The sequence below is a fragment of the Miniopterus schreibersii genome (genome assembly GCF_964146895.1).
Source record: "Miniopterus schreibersii genome assembly, chromosome: 1".
Classification (NCBI taxonomy): Eukaryota; Metazoa; Chordata; class Mammalia; order Chiroptera; family Miniopteridae; genus Miniopterus; species Miniopterus schreibersii.
In genome coordinates, this window is record NC_138101.1 from 62,751,109 (window position 1) to 62,773,265 (window position 22,157).

The window sequence follows — 22,157 nt, forward strand, 5'->3', positions numbered from 1 at the left end:
AAGTAAACTGACCTTGAGGAAATTCTGTTATATTCTACCGAGTTGCTTGCTTCGTTTTTTGGTCTGAAGATGCCTTCTCCTTACAGTGGCCATTACACCTTTGCTCTACCATCGGACAATATCATAGTCAAATGATGTATATCCCTCATTTTCCCAAAACCTCTTGGAAACAATGATTGCACTGTACACAGTCAACCTAAATGAGAGTGATATAACAGATCAGACAGAACAGGTCCATTGTCTTGAAGAAAAAATAACCAGGACCCAAGTGCAACCTCGCCCTCCATCCCACCTTCCTGTCTCACCCTTCCAGTTTCTCATCTGAACAAGAAGTCGGGAAGGCATTCCTAGAAGATTTACCCCAACCATTTCTCAGAACATAAAGACTAAAAAGAGCAGATGTTCTTTCTCTGCTCTGTCCATGGTCAGTGCTTCTCATAACGTCCCTCATCTAATCCATCATGACCCCGCCCCAGCTAAAAGTACAGTAGGTGACAGCGAGCTATGCATACAATGTCTGTGGAATCATATACACACTTTCTGTTTGCTACATACCATTAGTCTGGCCATCCATTGAAATAAACCAAGAGTTACCTCACTGCCTCTCCCCTGGAGTCATCAGGCTAGAAGCTAATGAAGAAAAAGATCTAACGATAGTTAAATGACCACAGCCGGCAAAAGACTGCAGCAGAAAATATTTATCTTGGGGCTCTTTTGCCTACTCTTCAGCCATGCCTACTCTTCAGCCATGCCTACTCTTCAGCCATGCCTACTCTTCAGCCATGCCTACTCTTCTTCAGCCATGCCTACTCTTCCAGAAAAAGGCAGAGCCTTTATGCTACCTACTGACTGTCTCCAGGTTCAAGCAGTCATTACATCTCATGCAGACCACTGCAGTGTCCTCCTTAGTGCCCATCCTGACCCACTCCAACACTTCCCACACTCCCATGCAGGTGAATTTTCTGAAAATGCAAGTCTGATCCCATTCCACTTTCATTTGTAATTCTCTAATCAGACGTATTACCCTATCGTGCATTATAGTTGTGTGTGCATAAGTCATACCTCCCCCAGTAAACTGAGAAGTCATTCGAGGGCCCAAATTATCTTATTCATATTAAGCAACCTTCACTCCTTCCTTCAAAAAACACATAATGAAAACATGTTATGTACCAGGCACTACACTAGCCACTTGACAGAAAAGTTAGGTCATTCCCTTCCATTTGTTTAAAATCATTGGCAGAGGTAAGGAAGTTGGAAGGCTGTAGCCATATAAACAGAAAATTGTAATATATACTAAATTATTTACACATTATAATATAATTGGAACATATAATATGTTAGAACTGCATAGACATTAGTTCATATAGAATCACATAAAGGGGCTCCTTCTAAACCCTTGAGCAGACCAGGAAAGGCTTCTCAGAAAAGTAATGTCTAAACTGATACCTGAAGCATAAGCAGGTGTGTATGAAAAGCCAGGAACAGCAGGCAGTCCATTAACACTGCACGTAGTGGCAAAGGACAAGGCTTGAGAAACATACAGGGACCAGGTCATGAAAGGGCTTAAGCCCCATTAAAGTGTTTGAAGTTTTATCTTGAAGGAATTTAATCGTTTTACTAAGATGAGTGATATGGTGAGATTTGTACTTTAAAATGACCACTCTAATTAGAGTACAGTAGTCATTTAAAACGTTTGTTGAACACATGAATGGTTGTGTCATTAGCATAATAAAAACATTTCAGTTATTCAAAAAGAGAGAAAACAGCAGATCAGTGCCGGCTGTGATACTCTGGAAAGGTTTTATGGAGGAGTAGCGGCAAAGGGTAACTGGGCCATTAAAAATGTAGGATTTCGATAGGGCAATTCAAGGAAAAGAAGGACATTCCAGTTGGAAACAGGAAGGGTGCAGGAAGTGGTTGAGCAAAATATAAGGTGAATCCACAGAAAAGTGAATAGCTTTGTTTAGTGAGTGCTGGGTCTGCAGAGGTACATTGACTTCTCAGGGTCAACCTTGAGGTGCAGGGCCTTGAGTGCCAGGCTTAAAACTCGGACTCACAAGCAGAGGAGTCTTCCAAGGAGAGAGGCATACTCCACATATTGCTTTAGGAAGGTGGAAAATGAATTGAAAGAGGTTTTTACAAACAATGTTCAGGCAAGCAGGTGATAGGAACGTGAAAAAGAAAAAATGATGCAGGAGAAATGCCGCAGATTGCATATCAAAAGAAAAAAGAGAGCTGAGAGAGTGAAGCCAAGTGTGAGGTTGAGTGATGGAGTGAAACAAAGGTTGCCTCAGAGGCCCACCTACCACACCCAGTCCCACTTCTCCAGCACCCCAATAACCCTCCCTGGGAGACTGATTTATTTGAATCACTTTAGTGTGATAATTTGGAGAATGGAAGTCTTCTTTTTTATCAACCTGTTTAATCGGTGTCAACAACAAGACCTTGGAGGTGAGGTGTTTGGAAGAGAAGATGAAAAGAACATTTGGAGAATGAGAAAGGAACATCTGAATAAACAAGCTCTGGGGCCATCTTCAACCCCCCTAAATTAATCACCCAAAGCATGCACTCAGTTGGGACTTCTCTGTGTATTCCAGGAACCCCCTGACACAGATCAGACTCATAACTGGTCACCTCCCAGACCCAATGAACTGAAGAGCTCCCTCCTCTCACAGTGTCCGTCACCTCTTTTACCTGATCTCAGTATCCATGAAGCAAAACAATAAAAACTAAGTAGTTCTATTGTCACCAGTTTGAACTTCAGTCACTTTAGTCTCCCAAAGCAACAAGTTAACTTAACAGTACTTAGGAATACTGAAAAAATATTAGAAAACCTCCCAAATTGTCTAGCAAACCTCCAGAGTACAGTAGTCTATGACCTGAGGTAAGCTCAACTACGAAATATCACAGCCCTCGTCCAAAGGAAAATGTCATCTGCAAATAGATCCCATAGAAGATTCAATAAAATAGAAATAAGTTCTGTTTTCTCGGCCTCTTTCAAAGTCAGAAAATCAAGCTTCTCACAATAGTCCCATACATTATTTATTCTACTTTGTTACAGGTGAGAAGACTCAAGTTGCATTCTTCAAGGTATGCAGGTATTAAGGGCCCTAAATTTTGCTCCAAATTGGATAGTTTCCTGCTGGAGCAGTTATAAATGCCGACAAATTAATAGATTCTTCTGGAATCTTTTTGGCTTGTCATCATTTTGTTTGATGATTGTTGTTTTCATCAGGACTTTTTAGAACATCAAACTGTTATTTGTTAGGCCTGATTAAGTGATAAATTTTCCTTGGCTTCCCTTTGTTTCCAAAGTAATTATGGGCTTCTTCCCGTCTCTTTTTGATGCCCACAAAGGCCATAATGAGGGTAGATATGCAAATGTGAGAATGAGAAACAAAGTGTCAACATGAGGCACCCTACTTACTTGCAAACTGGGAATCCTATTGCTAATACACTAAACCAATTTTTTAAAATAATTTAGACATATTTTCCAGTCTTTGCCAAGAGGCGGTTCAGACGTCCTTTGTCTCTTCATAATTCATCAACACATCCAGACACTTCGAGATAAGGAGATGATTTAAGTCAAAACAATGTGTGGGCCACAGATACGCAGCTGCAAGTTCCCAAGCTTCTCCCCAAGCATGTGACCACTCCTACCCCCACCTAGAAATACCTTAGTCAGCTCAGCTGTTTCCCCGCTCCGAGAGACTACAACTAGATGGAACATACTTAAGAAGTTGTTTGCTTTGTTTACTTTTCCAAATATTAATAAAATATGTGGGAATTTCAGTTTTGCTAACATATGTCTTAGACATGAAATCAAATGTTTAATCAAACCCTGACAGAGCCAGAACTATAGTTTATTAAGGAACACCCGTTAGTGAACCACAGAACCCTTCTAGTTCAAAGGGGGGTCCCCCGCCGACACCCCCGGCGTCACAAAGCTCTTCTTCTTGAGTACCGTGTGTTTTAATCGAGGTGGGATATTGCAAACAAAAAGAATGCCCGCCTAGCTATCCTGTCCGTAGCAAGGAGTTCATGTGATTCAAGTTTCCCTGACTGTAATCTAAGGTCAGACACCTTAGGAAACGCTCCGTTTTCAAGAGTGGGGTAATAGTGCGCAGCGTTTCCCACACATCTTGGACCGCAAACAGTCTTTGTAGCACTAACTAACATGGGCCCCAAGTGAGGAGCAATATGAAAAAGACTGCATAATACTGTTCATCCGTTCTCTCCCCAGCAAGGGCTGAAGGGGGGCAGGAAAAAATCAAGGCACTTGAGTTAGCACTTTTGAAAAGTGGGGAGGAGTCTGGGGAGGGTGCAGAAAGCAGTGCACTTTGCCTGCTTCACAATTTTAAGAAATAATCATCGAACCTGTGTTATGTCAATAGGTAACCGTCTAGAATGTCATCCGTTTTGAAATTTACTAACGGGCACCACCTTAACGGCTCCCTGGGCGATAAGCCCCTTCAGGTTCACAGGCCTCGTGCGACGCCCGCAGGACAGGCGGGACCGCGCGACAGGCGGGCAGCTGGCCCCCAGCGGGCGGCTGGGAGCCAGCGCCGGGCGAGTTGAAGCAAGCCCGTCCTCCCTGGAGAAGCATCCTCGTCAGGTGCTCTCCCGCCTTAAACCACTTGGTAAACTTTTCTACAAAATCTCACAGTCCCAGCTCATCAGCTGCAATTTCTGGCCGGCTCAGCCCCGCAACCCCCGCCAGGGAGCCGGGTCTGGGGGCCAGCAGCGCCCCCGCCCCCGCCTCCTGCGTGCAGAAACGTCAGGACACGCTCTCTCCCGCCCTTTCCCACGCGCCCTACCTGGTTGAAGTGCAGCTGCGCCGGCCGCGGGCCGCCCTCCGCGCCGCCGGCCCCCAGCTCCCGCAGCAGGCGCGCCAGCTGCGCGGCCGACAGGCTCCGGTTGGCGCCGAACACGCTCAGCACGTCCTCGCTGAAGGCGAGCGCGGGGCCCGCCGCCGCGCCCCCGAGGCCCGCCGCCAGCAGCAGGAGCCCCGCCACGGCGCGGCCCGGGGCCATCCGGGAAGGCGCCGCCGCCCGCGGGCCCGAGGCGGGCTGGAGCGCAGCGGGTCGCGCCGGGCGCCCCGGCATCGGTGCCCAGGCGCGCGCGGTTAGGCGTGGGCGCGGGTGCGAGTCAGCGCGCGCACCGGGCGCCCCTCGTCCTCCGCAGCCTTCGGAAGAGCAGCCGCGGGCGGCCTGCGGGGCATTGAAGTGGCGGTGCCGCGCGCGGTGGGGAGCGGTGGGCGGAGCAGGCCCGGGTCCTCCTGGAGAGCCTGAGATAAAGGGGACAAAGAGGGACAGAGATAAAGGCCACCGGCCGGCCCCGGGAGCGCCGCGCGGCCGGAGCCCTCGGACGCGCGGCCGGGCCGGGAGCCAGGTCTGCAGACGGCCCGGGTTTGCTGACAGCGTGGTGGTGGCTCCGGCTCCTCCCGGATATAAAGCCCCAAGCCAGCGCCGGTGCCTAAGAAGAACTCAAACCGCGCTCTCGGGGGGACCCCCCCCCTTCCTGTCTTTCGGCCGAAGTCGCTCAGAGCGAACTCCGACGGGAAGAGCGGCGCGGCGGCCCCCTCGGGCGCCCTGGGGTCTGCGCGGGACCCTCCCTCTCCCAGTCCCCGCTCCGGGCCAGCTGGTGGGGAGGCCGAGGTTAGCCCGCTAACCTCTCACCTCGCGCGTCTGCCTGTTTGTTTCCGTCCCGCCCCGCACCCTTTCAGATAAGAGGAGGATGACCCGTCCCCGCCTCTGCAGCACGTGGGGACTCTCCCCGCAGCCTGCACTGCCGCGCGCGTCCACGCGGGGGCGCGGCGCCGCCGGCCGCCCGGCCCCGAGCGCCGCCCCCCCCCAGGTTACCTTAATGACACCTCGGCTCGGTGTCCCTCGGCCGGCTCGTCGCCTCTTTGTCACCTTGACGAAGCCGGCTTCCTGGAATGGCGCCTGGGCCCCTCGCACTGCTGGCGAAGACAGGGGCAGGGATCGCTTTTTATCTTCACAGAGGAGGGAAAGGAAGCGAAACCTGCCGCCGGTGGCGGCGCGGGCGGCGCGGCCCGGGCCCTTCCTGACGCCGCACGGGATATCCGCAGATTAAAACGCGTGTTTGTTCACACGAGGGCTCCTCCAGAAAGGCGCGCTTAGGTATGAGACCCACAAGTCCGTGCCAAGCTGGATGCGGCGTTTGGGGACAAAGGTCGGGCTGGTGGGTATAACTGTCCCGAAGTAAAGCGAAACCGCAGCCGCCGGCTGCACGGCTAAGAACAGTAAGAATGGGATGTGTTCTTGCCTTTCGGGGTTAAATTCACAGCCTCCTAAAGCAAGCACATGTCCGCAAAGGTAGGGGCGAAGCGCTGGAGGGGGCAGAAGCTCATCTCCCACCCGGGGGCCGGCAGAACCCTGGAGACGGAGACCCGGCGAGAAGCCGGAGCAAGAGCAGGGTCCCCAGGGTCCGGGTGGGCCCGACCGAGGGGCTGCCCCGGGGAGGGCTTCGCTGCCTGCGGACCCGGACCGGAGGGCTGAGGGGCAGGGACAGGGCCCAGGCGCCGGGAAGGTGCCTGCAGGGGGCCGGGCGCGGCTGCTTTGGGAGGGAGCGGTGTCCCCGACTGAAAGTGACTCAGGCCCCGGGGCAGGCGGTGGAAGGAGTCCTGCCTCGGAGGGAGGACAGCAACATGATCTTGAGATGTGCCCTTCCAATGATAAGATGTGTACGTTTGTTAATTTACAGAATTGCATTGGTGCAAAAGGGGCAATTATTTCACTCAAGGGCCAGAAGTGAGTTCATGTCATCATTAAGCTCTTCAATCACACAGCTGATAGGAGTCCTCAAGGTTTTTATTGGAAATATTGTCATAAGTATGTATGGTGCCAGGTGGGTACTTGAAATATTGGGGGGACCGCTTTGGAGAGTATAGGATTGTCTAACCACTATTCTGTACGCCTAAAACTAATACAAAATAATCTTGAATGTAAACTGTAACTGAAAAATAAAAATAATTTTTAAAGGTTAGTTTTCAACTTAATTGTAAAAAAAACAACCCCAGTTTGGAAATTGGCCCATTGTATTGCTCACTTAGTGATGCTCAAAGCACACGTAGCATATTAAGAACTCTGAGAAGGCCTTCAGCAATAAAATCTCCTTAGCTTTAATTCAGAATTTCAAAATGTTGTTTTCCAGAATCAAGCCAGAAAATCAGATGTTTGCTGAGCAAACTGGTGAGGGCAAAACTTCTTCAGCAACGCGATGCTGGAGGCAGAGCCCTAAGAAAATGTTCAGCATCACCTGAGCAAAGACAAATCACTTTCTCAAAGCAAGAATAAGGGTAGGAGGGGCTTTGACATGAAAAAATACACCTTTCAGTGCCTGTTGTGTGGAACCAGAAGCATCCAAAAAAGGATTTGTGAAACCTGAACAATAGAAATGAAAATTAGATTATGACAGCACACAGTATTCTTTATGTTTCTCAGTAAGGAGGGTTTGATATTTATTTATGTAATTATAGTTTGCCTACAAAAATTGATCTTATATAACTACATAGTAAACTGCTTATTGATAGTCGAAAAACTAATTTTTTACTGTATTATTAAATATAGCTTGTTGCTTATTTTTTCTTTTGACCTAAGTGACTCAAGGTGATTCTTGGAGATTAATGAAAACTCGAGATGTTTCATCTACATCCAACAAGTTGTTCAGTTCCCAGCTTGAGCACCAACATTGATAATGTGTTGGATTTTCCACAAATGTAAGTGGATTTTAAATAATACAAATTTTATATCATGGATTTCTAAAAATAAAATTTTATTTATCAGCCATTTGCGTCTATGTACTGTTTGTGTACGAACATTTTGCCAACCCACCAACCTCACAGGACAATAAACAGGAAAATAGATAGTAATCAGCCTACTTGGAAACCTTATCAAATAGTTAACACAAGGTAAGCATGCAATTAAGAGGGAGTTTTCAAAACTTTAACTACTAATGTCGACGTAAGAAATGTCCAAACAATAAATATTTTTTATAATAATTTATTAGAGCCAAAACTAACAATTCCCAGGAAGCAAGATATCAGTTGTTTGGAAAGTAACAGTTTACAATTTCTTTTATGCATTTTAAATTAAGGAGGGAATGTTAAGGAAGATTACCTGGAGGTGAGAGAAAGCAAGGTGAGGATGAGATTCCAGGCTAGTTAAGATTATACACACACTTGAGGGGTGTCACTCTTTAGAAGGAGGAGTCTAGAAAAAGAAGCATCTCAAAGGTGTGTTAACCGAGATACACAGAAACAATGGACAGGTCTTGCTTAAGGCAAGTAAGCCTTTTACTAAAGAAATTATAGGCCTGGGTACATGACTACCCACCAACCTGCCCAGTTAGGAATTTATGATCTTCCCCAGAACCCTTTTTTCATCCACATTAACTGCTAAATTACTGTTGTTCATAACTACCAAACTAGGTAAGGCTAATTTCTAGATATTCCACTCTAATGAAATATGATCACCAAAGTACTACTCAGATAATGTTGTAGGGCCCAAAACTGGCATTCTATTAGCAATATCATTACTGAAGAAAAGGACTTCCCACTTAAAATATAAGGTATAAATGTGTAGGCTACACTTTTTCTCAGAAATTCATCTTAAAGATCACATAGTTTTAAATGATAATAATGACAAGAACACTGACCGGGATGTTGAAAGATACCTTCTCTGTCAATGTGACCTGGGAAAGTTGTTTGACCTAACCAGAATGCAATTTCCTATCTACGAAAGAAGAAAACTGGGTGAGAACAAACATACATCCCAGCTTTTTTATTTCTAAATGTCTAATTTGGTAGCAATCTATCAGAACCAAACATAAAGCACCCAGAAGAGAAATGAAAGTTCAGTTCTCCAATGGAAAGGGCATTTAAAGTCAAAGTATCGACTTTTTCCAATAGCTTCAGATGTTTCTCCGTCCAAACCTTTTTTTACCATTGCAACTGAGGAGCAAATTGGCCACTTGAACTTTCTCATGTATTCAATGCCTGTGAAAGGACTAATAGGGAAATCTAAGAGACGGCATGTCCCTTACCTCCTTTCCCTTCCTTTCTCTTTTTCTCCCTTCCAGTCCAAAAGCCATTAGGTGGGACATAGCAGAGTAAATGTATCTGTGCAGAGGGCGTCATAGTGGCCCAATGAGGGGTGTTGGAATCTGAACCAGGGAAGAAGGGTATCCAAGTAAGGGAGAAACAGCCTGGGCAGTTAGAGCCCAAGCAGGTGACAAAGATGTCCCGATTGTGGGAGCGAATATGGAAAATCACCCCTGCATCCCTAATGAGGTAAGAGTGTGTGCGTGCAGCCCAGCACAGAATGTCAGCACCCAAGTGTGACAAGGGAACACGGCTTTCCACATGGTCTGTGAGAGCCCACGCTGGAGGAGGGAGCCCATGAAAAGCACTGGCCTTGATGTGGACGAAGTCTGGAGGGCGCCCACGAGCCTGCGATGAAGACAGGCAGCCGGGTGTGGGGAGCGGGAGCCGGGATGGGTGAGGAAGGCACCCCTGTTGGGCGGTGGCCCTGTGCAGGATGTCAGAGATGGACAAGGGTGAGGAGGGAGACCCTGCAAGGTACCAGAGCCTGCAGTGAGGAAGGCGTCTGACATGGAGTGTGACAGTGTGATTTAAATAGGAAATACACATTTGGTTTTCATTCCGTTTCTGGCACACAGCTAAAACCCTTGGAATGTCCAGAGTGAAAAAAGAGGGTTAAAAGGTGTCTCTTGTTATGTTAATAAGGTGACTTTTGGACCCACCGGAGGACCAGAACTGGCTGCCAGGAAAACCAACCAAGTAATTAGAAGGTTGGAAATTTTAGTCCCACTTTCTCGCCCCCACCCCTCCACCCTGGCCTCAGGAACAAAAGAGGGGTTGGAGGGTAACTTATTAGCCAATGGCAAATGATTTCATCAACCATGCCTATGTAACAAAGCCTCCATAAAAACCCAAAGGAGAAGCTCGGAGACCCATGGAGAGCCCGCAGAGAAACGGTGGGAGCCCCAGGCCCTTTCCCCATACCTTGCCTTAGGCATCTCTTCCATCTGGCTGTTCCTCAGTTATATCCTTTTATAATAAACCAAGAATCTAGCAAGTAAAGTTTTTCTCTTCATTCTGTGAGTCATTGGAACCTCCCATCTATAGCCAATCAGTCAGACACAGAAGTAACAGCCTGGACTGTGACCAGTTTGAAGGGAGAGGCAGTCTTTCCTGTGGGACTGAGCCCTGTAACTGGGATCTGATGCTACCTCCAGACAGGTAGTGTCAGAACTGAGTTCAGTCGTAGGACACCCAGCTGGTGTGTGAGACTTGCTTTATGCACGTGGAATCCTCCCCATGTGTTGACATTTGGGTGCAAAATAATAGAATACCAGAAGCCAAGGAGGAGAAGGGGGGAATCAGGGCAGGAGGAGATGACATCAAAACTAGAAGACATGTTATACACAGGGGATGCGTTGAATAAATAAATATATTATAGATAATAGTGGTCAGTTTTTTCACTGTCTGGGGAGGTTGTTGCAAACATGGAGAGGGAGAAAACTAGAAAACTAGAGTGAACTCATGGTCTTAGGTTGGAATCAGAGATATCAGTATAAATTCATGGTTTTCTATATATAAACTGATAAAAATAGATATAGTTGTAAATGGCCTAGGAACAGTGACACCCTAACAACAATGAGCATACGTAGGGCCCTGAGCTTGGCTTCTCAAAGCTATTCTCCACTAAGAACCAGGGCTCCCTAAAAAAAGGTTGACCCCAGGTCTGGGCAGACAAAGAACAAGATGAACCTGGAAACTCTTATGCCTGAGAGCAAGGAAGTGGTCAAAGAATAAAGGGAATACATGTTAAAATATTCCAAGATAATGGGGCATCAAAGCAGTGACTTCTGCTCAGATGGTTCCGAGGAAAGGTCTTTGTACTGTGCATCTTTTCTGTAAGTGTGTAACTGCTTCAACATTTTAAAAATAAAACCTTGAGTATAAATAAAGGTGAAATTTTGGCAACAAATTACGTAGGAATCAAAAATAAAATTTTGCTAAAATCCCAGCTTGATAATATTCAGTGAAATTAACTTACTCTTTCACTACATATTTTTAACCTCTGGATCGCAATCCATGCTGTCTGGGGATACTAGCGTAAAAAGATGAATTCTCTTCCACCACTAAGAAGCTTCTAGTTGAGGTTAGACAGAGGTGAGATGGTTGCTATGATGAAGATTTTAAAGGTTGCAATGAGAGAGATTAGGAGCACCTATGTCTGCAGAAGATGCTGAGCAAATAATTGACAGAGCAGGTAACCCTTGAGCTTGAAGGGTAACTAGAAGTTTGACAGAAAGACAGGAATTAGAAACACATTCCAGGATCAAGAAATGCAAAATAAAAAAACCCTGGGAGTCCTGAAAGAGCGAGAACTACAAGAGGGTTATTAGAACTGTAGAGCCTGGAGCAGAAAGGCAGGACCTGGCAGAATCAGAAAAAATCTCAAACTTCCACCGGGTCAAAAATGTCTTTATCTAGTAATGCTCCAGAAGATTCTTTATGGTCATCTTCAGTAAAAATCTCCTTGGTGAATTTAAACTTCTTTTTTCCTGTATTGCAGATATCAAATAATATTTGTTCCTTATTATTACAAACCACACATAAAATTCTCAAAGAGCAAGGTGGTGATTTACCCACGTTACATATGCCTATTCAGCCATCAATGCCACAGACAATGTGGGTAGGAATCAGATTAATGAAAATCCACGCGGAACTTAATTCCTAATCTATAAAATGGGGATTAAAGTAAAATCTGCTCAATCTACGTCACTGGATCACTGAAAATCAGATGTGATAAGGTGTGTGAAAACTCTTTATAACCTGGAAAACAGAATGACAGTATTATAAGCTAAAATGATAGGGTAATGTGACCTGTGTAATCGGCCTAGGGAACTGCCATTGAGAAATGGATAAGAAAGACCAAGAATACCCCAGAACAAAGACCACTTTATGCCGAACAACATTCTTGAGGTTGTTTTCCAGGAAATTAAAGCACTGATCAGAAATGGAGAGAACCAAAGATATCATCGAGTCTAATCTAGTCATCTTTGAGTAAGGAAAGGAAAGCGCAGGGGAGTTAAGTGCAATGGTAAAAGTGCTCGTTTAGACTGGAACATTGGCCCAGATCTGCCTCTTTCCATTATACCACCCAAAATAATAACCAGTCAGTTTTGAGAGTAATAGCATGTGACTTTAATTGGATTGAGTAAATGAAACTGGAAACTATATTAGCCCATGTTCTTCTTGGGACTTTTTCTTCCTTTCTCGTTAGCTCTTTCCTAATGAACCCCGTATCCCCAGGTTTTTTGCTCCCATTCAGCTCAGCTCACCCAGCATGACCTCAACATGCTTTCTGTGTTTCATAATTCCGTATGTTTTTTTAACATATTCTTAAAATTTTTAGAAAAAGTTCTTTTTTTATTTTTTCATTGATGTTTTTAGAGAGAGAGGAAGGAAAAGGGAGAGAGAGAAACATCCACGTGAGAGCGACTCCTGCTGCCTCCTGCTGGACCCCTACTGCGGATCGAGCCCAAAACCCTGGGCATGTGCCTTGACCGGGCATCAAACCAGCAACATTTCAATGCACTGGAAGACGCCCAGCCAACTGAGCCACACCGGCCAGGGCTGAAAATTTTATATGTCTAACATGGAAAGTTGTTAAATAAATGAATGAGAAAAGGAACAGCAGAATATGTTGTAAAACTATATGAACAACCTGTGTGTGTGCGCTTTTGTGTCCGCACACAAAAGCGCACGCACTTAACATTAACAAAGGTCTGGGGGGCTATGCGCCAAAATTTTTACATTGTTTTCCTCCTAAGCAGTAGGTTTGGGGAGCAGGGGACTCAAGGGGAAGAACAGCACCTTTCTCTGGAGAGGATGAGGGAAATGTATATTTTTCTTCATACATTTCTTTGGCATTCAAATTTTTCGAAAGGTGTGTCTTTTATAATTAAAGAACTAAAAAATTAGCAAAATGTGGATGGTGGTAGAAGTCTGGGTGGCTGTAAAATGTGCAGTTAGACTCGGTCAGTGTGTCTTCATGCCCCTGGTGATGAGAATCCTGAACAACAGAAACAGCTACCGTGCTGTGTGTCTGGCGTGATTCTGTACCATAGAAAGCTAACAAAAATAGCATAGGCTTAGGAAAATAGCCCGGAATGGGCTCTGACTCCTCCCACTCTTTGAATCTTGAATAGCCGGAGACTTTGATGAGTAATGTGTAAAGCAGGGCAATTGGCATGAACAGTTCTCCTTAAGAAGGTACTTGCCATATCTCAACTCTCCCAACACTTGAGGGCCCAAGTACCAAAGCTCGAGTGACATGGACCTGCTGGGAAACATCATCACATGAGAACAATTAAGAATTTTGTTTTCAAGATAAGAGCTTAGTACAAAACCTCCTCTTAGGCAGAGTTACGGAATGAATGACAAGAAGCTCTCCTCAGGGTTCTCCACTCCTTAGTACCGGGAAACCACATCACTTCCCTTCCTGCTGTTACTTTTTTCGTCATTGAAAGTGAAAAAGCACATAGAGGAAGTGGTTCTTCTTCAGTGCATGAAGGATTAGGAGTTTAAATCTACATACGAATTCTCTTGACCAACTTCACTTCTAGTTTTCTTTCCAGAGACTCCTTCGCTGCGTGTTCTTGCTGCAGAGCTCACTGTGATGAAGGTGCCGGAGGCCTGGTGCAGCAGGGACGCCCTGCTTGCGGGAGCTGCCCCATCTCTAAGGAATGCGCCGGGGCAATCGACCCAAGGTCTCGGGCAGCACTGTACCGAGGAAAGAACAGGGAATGACAATCAGAGCACTTAAGTTCTCATTCTAACTGAAGCCCCGTAAACGGTTTTGTCGTCTTTGTAGTTTCAGTTCCTTAGCTCTTCCGCGTATCTCACAGGGTTGTTGTGAGAGTTCAAGGAGATAACACCAATTAAAGCATTTCGTAAACTGCAAAGCCAAGGAAAACGAACATTTCCAACTAGCCAAACCAGATCGCGATGTCATCTCGAGCATGGCTTACCGCATTGTGACACTACTTGTCTGTCGGACACACAAAACATCAGACGGGTGGGGTAGCCATTCCTCTCTGGGCCAGAAACTGACTTGTCTGTTGAGCTGAGCCTAGTCCAGGGAGCCCACTTTAGAAAATGCTGCTTTCTTTCTTTATTTTTTTTTTTTAAATTTGGATGGAATTTGTCATTTGGTAGAAACTTTAATGTTTTCTAGTTCTATTTCTTGTTTGGATGGCTTTGTTTGGTATGTTTCAGAAGGAGGAAAATTATTCTTGGCTCGCACACATGAAAAACCAAGCCTTAGTACCTGTACCTTGACACATAAATATAATCCATTCTCATGTGAAACTCTTCAGGTAGATAAATGTACTTGGAGAAAAGTATGACTTACACAAAAATAATATAAAAGCAGGATAGATATTACAGGGAAAGATAATGATTTGAATATACAGGAAACTTACTTCCCTAAATAACATATTTTAATACCCTAAGAACTGTAAGGAGGAGTACAACTTGTATTTGTGATAGAAGAAAAATTCCTTAGACATAAAGTCTGATGCCACTGAGAAAATAACAGATTTACAAATGTCCAAGATTTTTAATGTTCCAGGCACAATCTCTAGAAATGCCTTATCTGGTGGGTGTGTGTTTCTTAAAGTTTGTGGACAACTGATGACCCTTAGTTGTCTTCTAGGAACCCCACAACCTAGTTCTCAATTCAAGTTACCCAAAAGATGTTTGTTTTTGCAAGTGAAAAATATATTTTTCACTGCAGTTTGGGAACTAAATTAGATATCAAAAAAAACTGTTTCATGTTAAAAGAAGTCTCAATATTGACTCAGACAAAAGCACTATATGGCCTTTTCAAGGTTAATACAAGAAGGAAGAAGTAGGTACTTTATTCCAAAGTTCCATAACTATCACCTAGATTTCTCTTATCTAAAAGAAGAAAGAATTGTTATAATGAAATTAAATCCAGAAAAATACTGAATAGAGATGGATTCCTTTCAATCTTTTATTATTTATCATTTATGACTTTGAGGGGAGGAGACAGAAAGGACAGTAGAAAGAGATGGTCTATAATGCTATGAGTTTGATAATGTGAGTTTCATATAAGTTTTTATTTCCTTTGACATTTTTCTATTAATTATATTGTTTAAAATGGAATTGAATCTCCTAACTGTAATTTTCAAATTGTTTTATTTTCAAACTAATGTTAGGGTTTATCATATATTTGAGCTCTCATCCAACTACTGTAGTTGCTCTTTAAATGCAGTTTTCATTATTTTAAATGTCATAGGAAAATATTACTGATATGATCTTTAATTTTTGCATGAGCCTGAATTCATTTTTGTAAGAAATGTGCTTAGAGAAAAGAAGTGACGGCACAAAATCATCAACTCTGATCATATCTGCATGGTGGAAATGTAAAAAAAAATTTTTGATTTTTTTAATATTTTCTAAATCTTCTGAAAAAAATGATTTTACAATTAAGTTTTTACCATTACTATTAATTTTAAAACAGCAACGACAAGGCAAAACATTACGAGAGCTAAGTAGAGTAAAAATATGAAAATCTTTTTATTGAAAAGCCAGTTTTGAGAGGGTAGTAAAACTTTCCTGTTCTGGTTTTTGTGCCTGTGTGACTTCCTTTAATTTGAGGAAGGAACCCTGCTTTCTCCTAGTCTACAGGGTTCATTACAGATTCACATTAAGAACAAGAACTGAGGCTACAAACCCATTATTTAGCAGGGAAAATGCCCCAAGGCCAGAATTTTGTGCTTCATAAAACTTTCCAGCTACAATTGTATCTTCCCACATGCAAAGGAAAAGGCAGACTAAGACCTTAAAATCCAAATGATTAAAATAGAATACATGGTCCAAAAAATTGTGGGTAGCTGCCACTTTGCAAGCTTTCATCTAAAAGACTGCATAGGAATAATAAGTACTTCAGAGAGTTTTAAAGTAAAATATGACTATCTAAAGTCTAAAACATCTAAATAAAACGAATGAAATTTAATCTAAAATATTTTATTCAAAATAAGTCTAACTTTTCCAAGCTGTTTCTTTCTACTTAATCTACTAAAAATCAACACAAAGCAAGTTTTTACCAATATTATGCTCAGGTTTTCAATCTTTATAACGCAAAGTTATCTCTGTTAGATCACTGCCTATTTGATTCTTCATCATTTTTTAATTCTAGGATTTGAATTTTTAAAGAACTCAGAAAAATCTTGGAATAAACTTGGAGCCAAAATAAATTTGTCATCCAGATAATTTAGAAAGAAAGTTGAAGCCTTAGTGTCCTTTCTGCTCTTTTATCTTGAAAGAGGTTCTTAATGCTCCACCTTGGCCAAGGCTGGAGAGTAAGATTAGCAAAATGACTGGGACTAGAAAAGGAAGAAGAATGCATAGTGTTAGTGTCTGCACGCATTGTGCCTGGGCTCTGCTGTAGCTAGAGCACCAAAGAATGGGGTTGGGTGCCCTCAGAGACCTGATCGTATCAAAACCTTTTCTAGAGGAGGTTCAGAGATGCCTGGCTTTTTTTTTTAAATATGTTTTAAGTTGATTTTTAGAGGAAAGAGGAAGGAAGAGGGAGAGAGAGAAACATAGATCAGCTGCCTCTTGTGTGCCCCCTACTGGGGATTGACCCTGCAACCCAGGCAAGTGCCCGGACCAGGAATGGAACCTGTGACCTCTAGGTGCATGGGACAATGCTCAACCACTGAACCACACCTGCCAGGGCCAGAGATGCCTGGCTTTTAATATAATTAGAGAATATTTAGATTACTGTCATTTTTTGTTCATCTATGCTCCTGCTGACATTATAGAATTCAATGTTTATAACTATAGCTCTAATTCCATCAACAAAAATAATGTCTCTAAGTACTCTCTCGAATCTACAGTTAGTATGAGGACATAATCACTCTGGGACAATTTGGTCCAGCGGGCAAGTCTGGTCAAAGCCTGCGATGAAGAAAGCAGTGTTTTCACTATATCATCCAGATTAACCTGTAGTTGGCTAAATGCTATCATTTCCTTACTGATGTTATTTTTCTCATATAACCTTTGCTTGAATTACCTGACATTTTTATTCTAGTGCACGAACATTTGGAAAATTAACTCATTGCCTTAACCAGACAAGAACACTTCACATATAATTTATATTCTTAAATATTAGGAGTGAATTTAAGTCAAAACCTAAATATAGAAAAGTATATCGGTTTTCGATGTTGACTCATTCAGTACAAAGAGCAGTATACATTTCAAATTCATAAACTTCTTTTGAAATAAATATTGATAAGGATGGTAAAGACCTCTATCTGCTAACAAATTGATCTATGTTTGAGAAACAAAAACAAAAAGAGACAATGTTTTCTGACTGGGCTAAGGAATCGGGTTAAAGTACAAAAAGCCATCGGTGTTTGATCAGCTGGTGAAGTCGGTCATGGCAAACCCAGGAGTGCCAGTCACAGTGCATTTCTTCCTGCAACTCTTTTATAGCTGTTCAAATGGGTTGTGTTTGGGGGAGGTTGGAAGGGGAGTAGCATTTCTTTTTGGCCTGGGTTCTTCTAACAGCTAATTATTATTCAAAACACAGGATAAAAATAGTAATACACAGGTCCCTAAAAGTTTAAAATGACAGAGGCTTCTTGCTTTGTTGTTTTAGGCTTCTTGGTTCCATTTTTTTTATAGCACGTGACTGATATTGATAAACAGTGATATTAATAAAATGATTTATTGGTAAATAGTTACTAATTGATCTTTAATCTATATCTTAAATATTTTTTAAACATTTTTTTAAACTTGATTCTTCTCAGTTTTGTATTGATTAATTACAAACTTCAAAGTGTTGGCAGTGAGAATGGCACCAAGTGTTAGACAGACGAGTGAAGTCAGACCTGACCTTGGCTCAGCAACCTCAGTGCTTGAGTTCTGCCTAAGAAAGAATTCAGTGTCAAGACTCATTTTTCTTTTAGCTTTCAATTTGTATTTTAATATGTATGTTTAAATTTTTTCAAGATAACCACTAAAAAGAGGGAAACAAATGTATAACTTTCAAACCAATAGAAAGATAAAGAGATTTAAAAATAACAATTTCACAAAAGGCAGAGTAAACAAAACAGTTTGTCAGTTGAAAGCACAAAGTAGTATTGTGAAAATACATCCATATACAAGGCTCAAACTACAAGAGAAAGTTTATTTTGAAGGTCACAGAGGTAGAGATAGTGAACTGTGGAAGAAATGGGCTCAGGGAACAAGCTACAGAGGCAAGCCCTGGCCAGTTTTGCTCAGTGGTTAGAGCACTGACCTGCACACCGAGGGGTTGCGGGTTCGATTCCCAGTCAGGGGCATATACTTGGATTGTAGGTTCCATCTTTGGCCCCAGTCAAGGTGTGTGCAGGAGGTAACAATCAATGTGTTTCTCTTACATCAATGTTTCTCTTTCTCTCTCTTCCCCTGTCCCTCCCACTCTCTCTTAGAATCAATGGGAAAAATATCCTGGGGTGAAGATTAGCAAAAAAAAATTTAGAGGCAAAAGAAGGGTCCTTGGAGCTTAGGAGAGAAAGGTAAAGCTAGCACACCTGGGAGGAAGGAGAGAGGAAGGGGAAAGGTGAGGTATGCTCCAGGGAGGGGGCGTTTCCCTGGGTCCTCTGTCTTAAGGTTATTTATCTGGAGGTCTCAGCGGAGGGTTTTAGCAAAATATTCATCAGTTTTATAGGTGTGCTCTTTCAGGGTCATGGTCTCCACTGATTGCTTGTAGCCAGAGCATGGAGTCATCAGTCATTGCAGCAGGTCCTGAGGTCAGCCAAGGCATCACCTGTCTGGTTTTGCTGCTCTTCTGGACCTGGAGCTGAAACACAACTGAGGCCTTGATGTTATCTCCAGGGCTTAATGCTTAAGGGAGTAGTCATGCCAGGGCCCAAGTGGGAGTCACATGAGGCCACTCTTAGGCCCTTTCTTCTTCCTCCAAGGGTGGCTACCACATGACTAGCAACATGCCTGGGGAGGTAAAATCTGGGGAGTGTCCAAACCACATGACCAGTGATATGAAAGGTCAAAGGGTCTAAAACGAAGGACTAGTGATATGCTAGGTGAGGAAAGGTTACCCTGGGGGGAGACCCTTGTTTTCTCAGTTTTATATGTTGTTAGGCACCTGGCGCTTTCTGCCCTGGTGACTTTCTGTACCTGGCCCATTGTCCTTGCTCTGCTCATGTCTGTCTAACAGCCTACCACAGAAGGACCTACTGACATGGCAATGTGATATTAGTTAACCTCTGGACTACTATGTGAATATATTTAATACTTAACCCAGCCTTTATTGTATGTCAAGAAAGGGATCCTTTCACCAGAAAACACCTTTGTCAAATGTTATAAGGATTAAGTAGATAATATATTTAAAGTAGTGTGTGTGTGTGTGTGTGTGTGTGTGTGTGTGTGTGTGTGTGAAGCACTGCACTGTACTTTCATAAATTTCTTTCTTTTTCCAAAATGTTCCACAATTCCCTAAAACAATACTAATTTTGAGAATAGCATTGATTTGAATTTCAAATCAGAAACATTTGTTTCTTTTTCACTGAGAAAATATAAACACTCAGAAGAGAAATTATTTTTTCCACCATCAAATCTACAGCTCACCCTTATCTTAAACTCTTAAACTCTGCCTTCTCTCCTGTTATTGCAAATAAACTTTTCAAGATTTTTTCCAAGACCAGCTCTCCATCTCTCTGGTTCATTCAAAGTCTTTGGTCCCACAATTAGACCTTTTCTCTCTTACTATATCATCAGTTTTTCCCTCTGTACTAGATCTTTCCCATGAGCAAAAAACTGTCTGTTAGCACTTAAAATTTCCTTTCACCCTACATATCTCTCAGGCTATCAATGTATTTGTTATGGATTGAATTTTGTCCCTAAAAATAAGAGATGTTGAAGTCCTAACACTCAGTAACTCAGAATGTGACCTGGTTTGGAAATAAGGTCATTGCAGATAGAATTAGGATGAGATTATAGGGTGGGCCTCTGATCCAATGTGACTGCTGTCCATACAGAAAAGTGGGCTTATAAAGACAGAGACACACAGGGAGAACATCATGGAACAGAAATTAGAGTTATGCAGCTCCAAACCAAGGAATGCCAAAGGTTGCTGGCAAACCACCAGAAACTAGGAAGATGCAAGGCAAGATTCCCGTAAAGATTTCAGAGGAAGTATGGCCCTGCCAACAACTTGATTTCAGACTTCTAGCCTCGTGAGTTATGTGTGAGACAGTATATATCTGTTATTCTAAGCCACCAAGTGTGGCACTTTGTTACGTCAACCCTAGGAAACTAATAAATTATTTCACTCTGTACTACATTATTCTCATGAGCAGAAAACATTATCCCTTCAAAGTTCTTTTGACCTACCCTGGCCAGTATGGCTCAGTTGGTTTGTAACCAGAACCCAAGTTCTACTCCCTGCTGCCACAAAAACAAAACTCATGAGACAGATGCTGGTGAAAAAGGAAAATGGTTTATTCAAGTGCCAGACACCTGAGATAATGGGGGGCTCTTGTTACAAAGCCCATCTCAACATCTCAGTGCAGACATCTCAGTGAAGAGGTTTTTATAAGGAGGGAGAAGGAAAGCAGAACAAAGAAATCAAGGGGACAGGGTTGAAAAGTTCTCTATGTTCAGGCCAGCACAGTCCATTCCAATAAGGATCTTGAAACTGGTTGAGTGATGGTTTGTGTGCATCATTCTGGTCTTCATTATCCTTATTCTACATCATCCTAGTTCTATGGTTGAAGGTCAGCAAATCTGGAACTGGGATGACTGAAGGTTGGAGTCTGTACATTAAAACCTTGATATAATGGACTAATTTGAGTGAGGGAGTATCCATTAAAGCTGAAAGTCCATCATATAATAAAGTAGGTTTTCTGAACGCATATGTTAAAAAATTGACAAATTAGTTAGTTTACCTTTTTTACTTATGTAGACATGTTTGCATAATTAAAATTAAGTATGTATGAAAAGTTTAATTTCACAGAAAAGTTTTCTATATGTATTTATAGTAATTTTAAGTTTATACTGAATAGGTCTAGTAAATGTGTGCATTAACCAGTTCCTGCAAGTAAACAAATGCATGTGGCTGGGGAATGGCTTAGCACAGGTCAGAACATCCGCCTGCATGTGTTAAAACTGCTACAGAAAGTCATGCCACTCAACAAAAGAACCAATTACTGCGTTCAGTGTGGTGTGATCACATGCTAATCATTCACAGAACACTGTTTACAACTGGTGACTTTTGGATTTAAATATGTAGACTATAGCTGTAGATATGTAATATTTATTTATGTCAGCAAAATTACTACAATGTTTTTCCTACATATGGCCTATTAACTAAAATTTGTTAAAAATAACAGTATATTAATAACAAAAAATAACCTGTTAATTTAATTGTAAGCAAATCTTCATGAAAAGCATTTTAAAATTAACAGGGTGTTAATTTTCACATGACATATGGACCAGAAATTGTGTCCGTTAAATCTGAAGTCCGTTAAATCAAAGTCCATAAAATTGAGGACTTACTGTATCTTCTGAAATTAGTTCCTAGGATTTTTATACAAACATGCTGTTTTCCTAAAGGCTACATATTAGCCAGAGTCATCATTTATAGAAACAATGCCAAAAGAATGGTGGGATGAGTTACAATTCCCAGTGTTACAGGGTGAATGTCGTCTGCTGCACTGAAATGTGCCCAGTTCAATTCCCAGTCAGGGAACATATCCAGGTTGCAGGTTACATCCCCAGTCAGGGTGTGTACAGGAGGCAACTGATCAATATATATCTCTCAGGTCAATGTTTCTCTCTCTTTCCCTATCCTTTCCTCTCTCTCTAAAATCAATTTTTAAAAAACGTATTTTTTTAAAAAGTTCCTTTTACCCTAAATCTTCTTTAAGCTATCACCCTAGAATCACCCTGTGATTCCTTTTATAGAAAAAAATCTTTTAAGAGTTACCTATAATTTCTGGCATCCTCTATTGTATTCATTCTGGCCAAGATCCCCACCTCACTCTCCACTCCTCAGGAAACATTG

The 22,157-nt window shown here is 42.6% G+C and overlaps 1 protein-coding gene across 2 annotated transcripts in view; it reads right to left on the reverse strand.

Annotated features, from left to right (window-relative positions):
* SLC39A8 (solute carrier family 39 member 8) overlaps nucleotides 1-5,741 on the reverse strand; it is a 68,433-nt gene extending 62,692 nt beyond the window's left edge. The window contains exons 1-2 of one of the 2 annotated variants that reach the window (XM_081144432.1): nucleotides 5,679-5,741; nucleotides 4,818-5,287 (exon numbers count right to left, since the gene is read on the reverse strand). In XM_081144432.1, the coding sequence (XP_081000558.1) occupies nucleotides 4,818-5,105 (288 nt within the window). In that variant the 5' untranslated portion in view covers nucleotides 5,106-5,287; nucleotides 5,679-5,741. Of the gene's footprint in view, nucleotides 1-4,817; nucleotides 5,463-5,678 lie in introns of those variants that run through there. The other variant, XM_081144433.1, reaches the window with a different exon arrangement.
* Nucleotides 5,742-22,157: the final 16,416 nt, after the last annotated feature.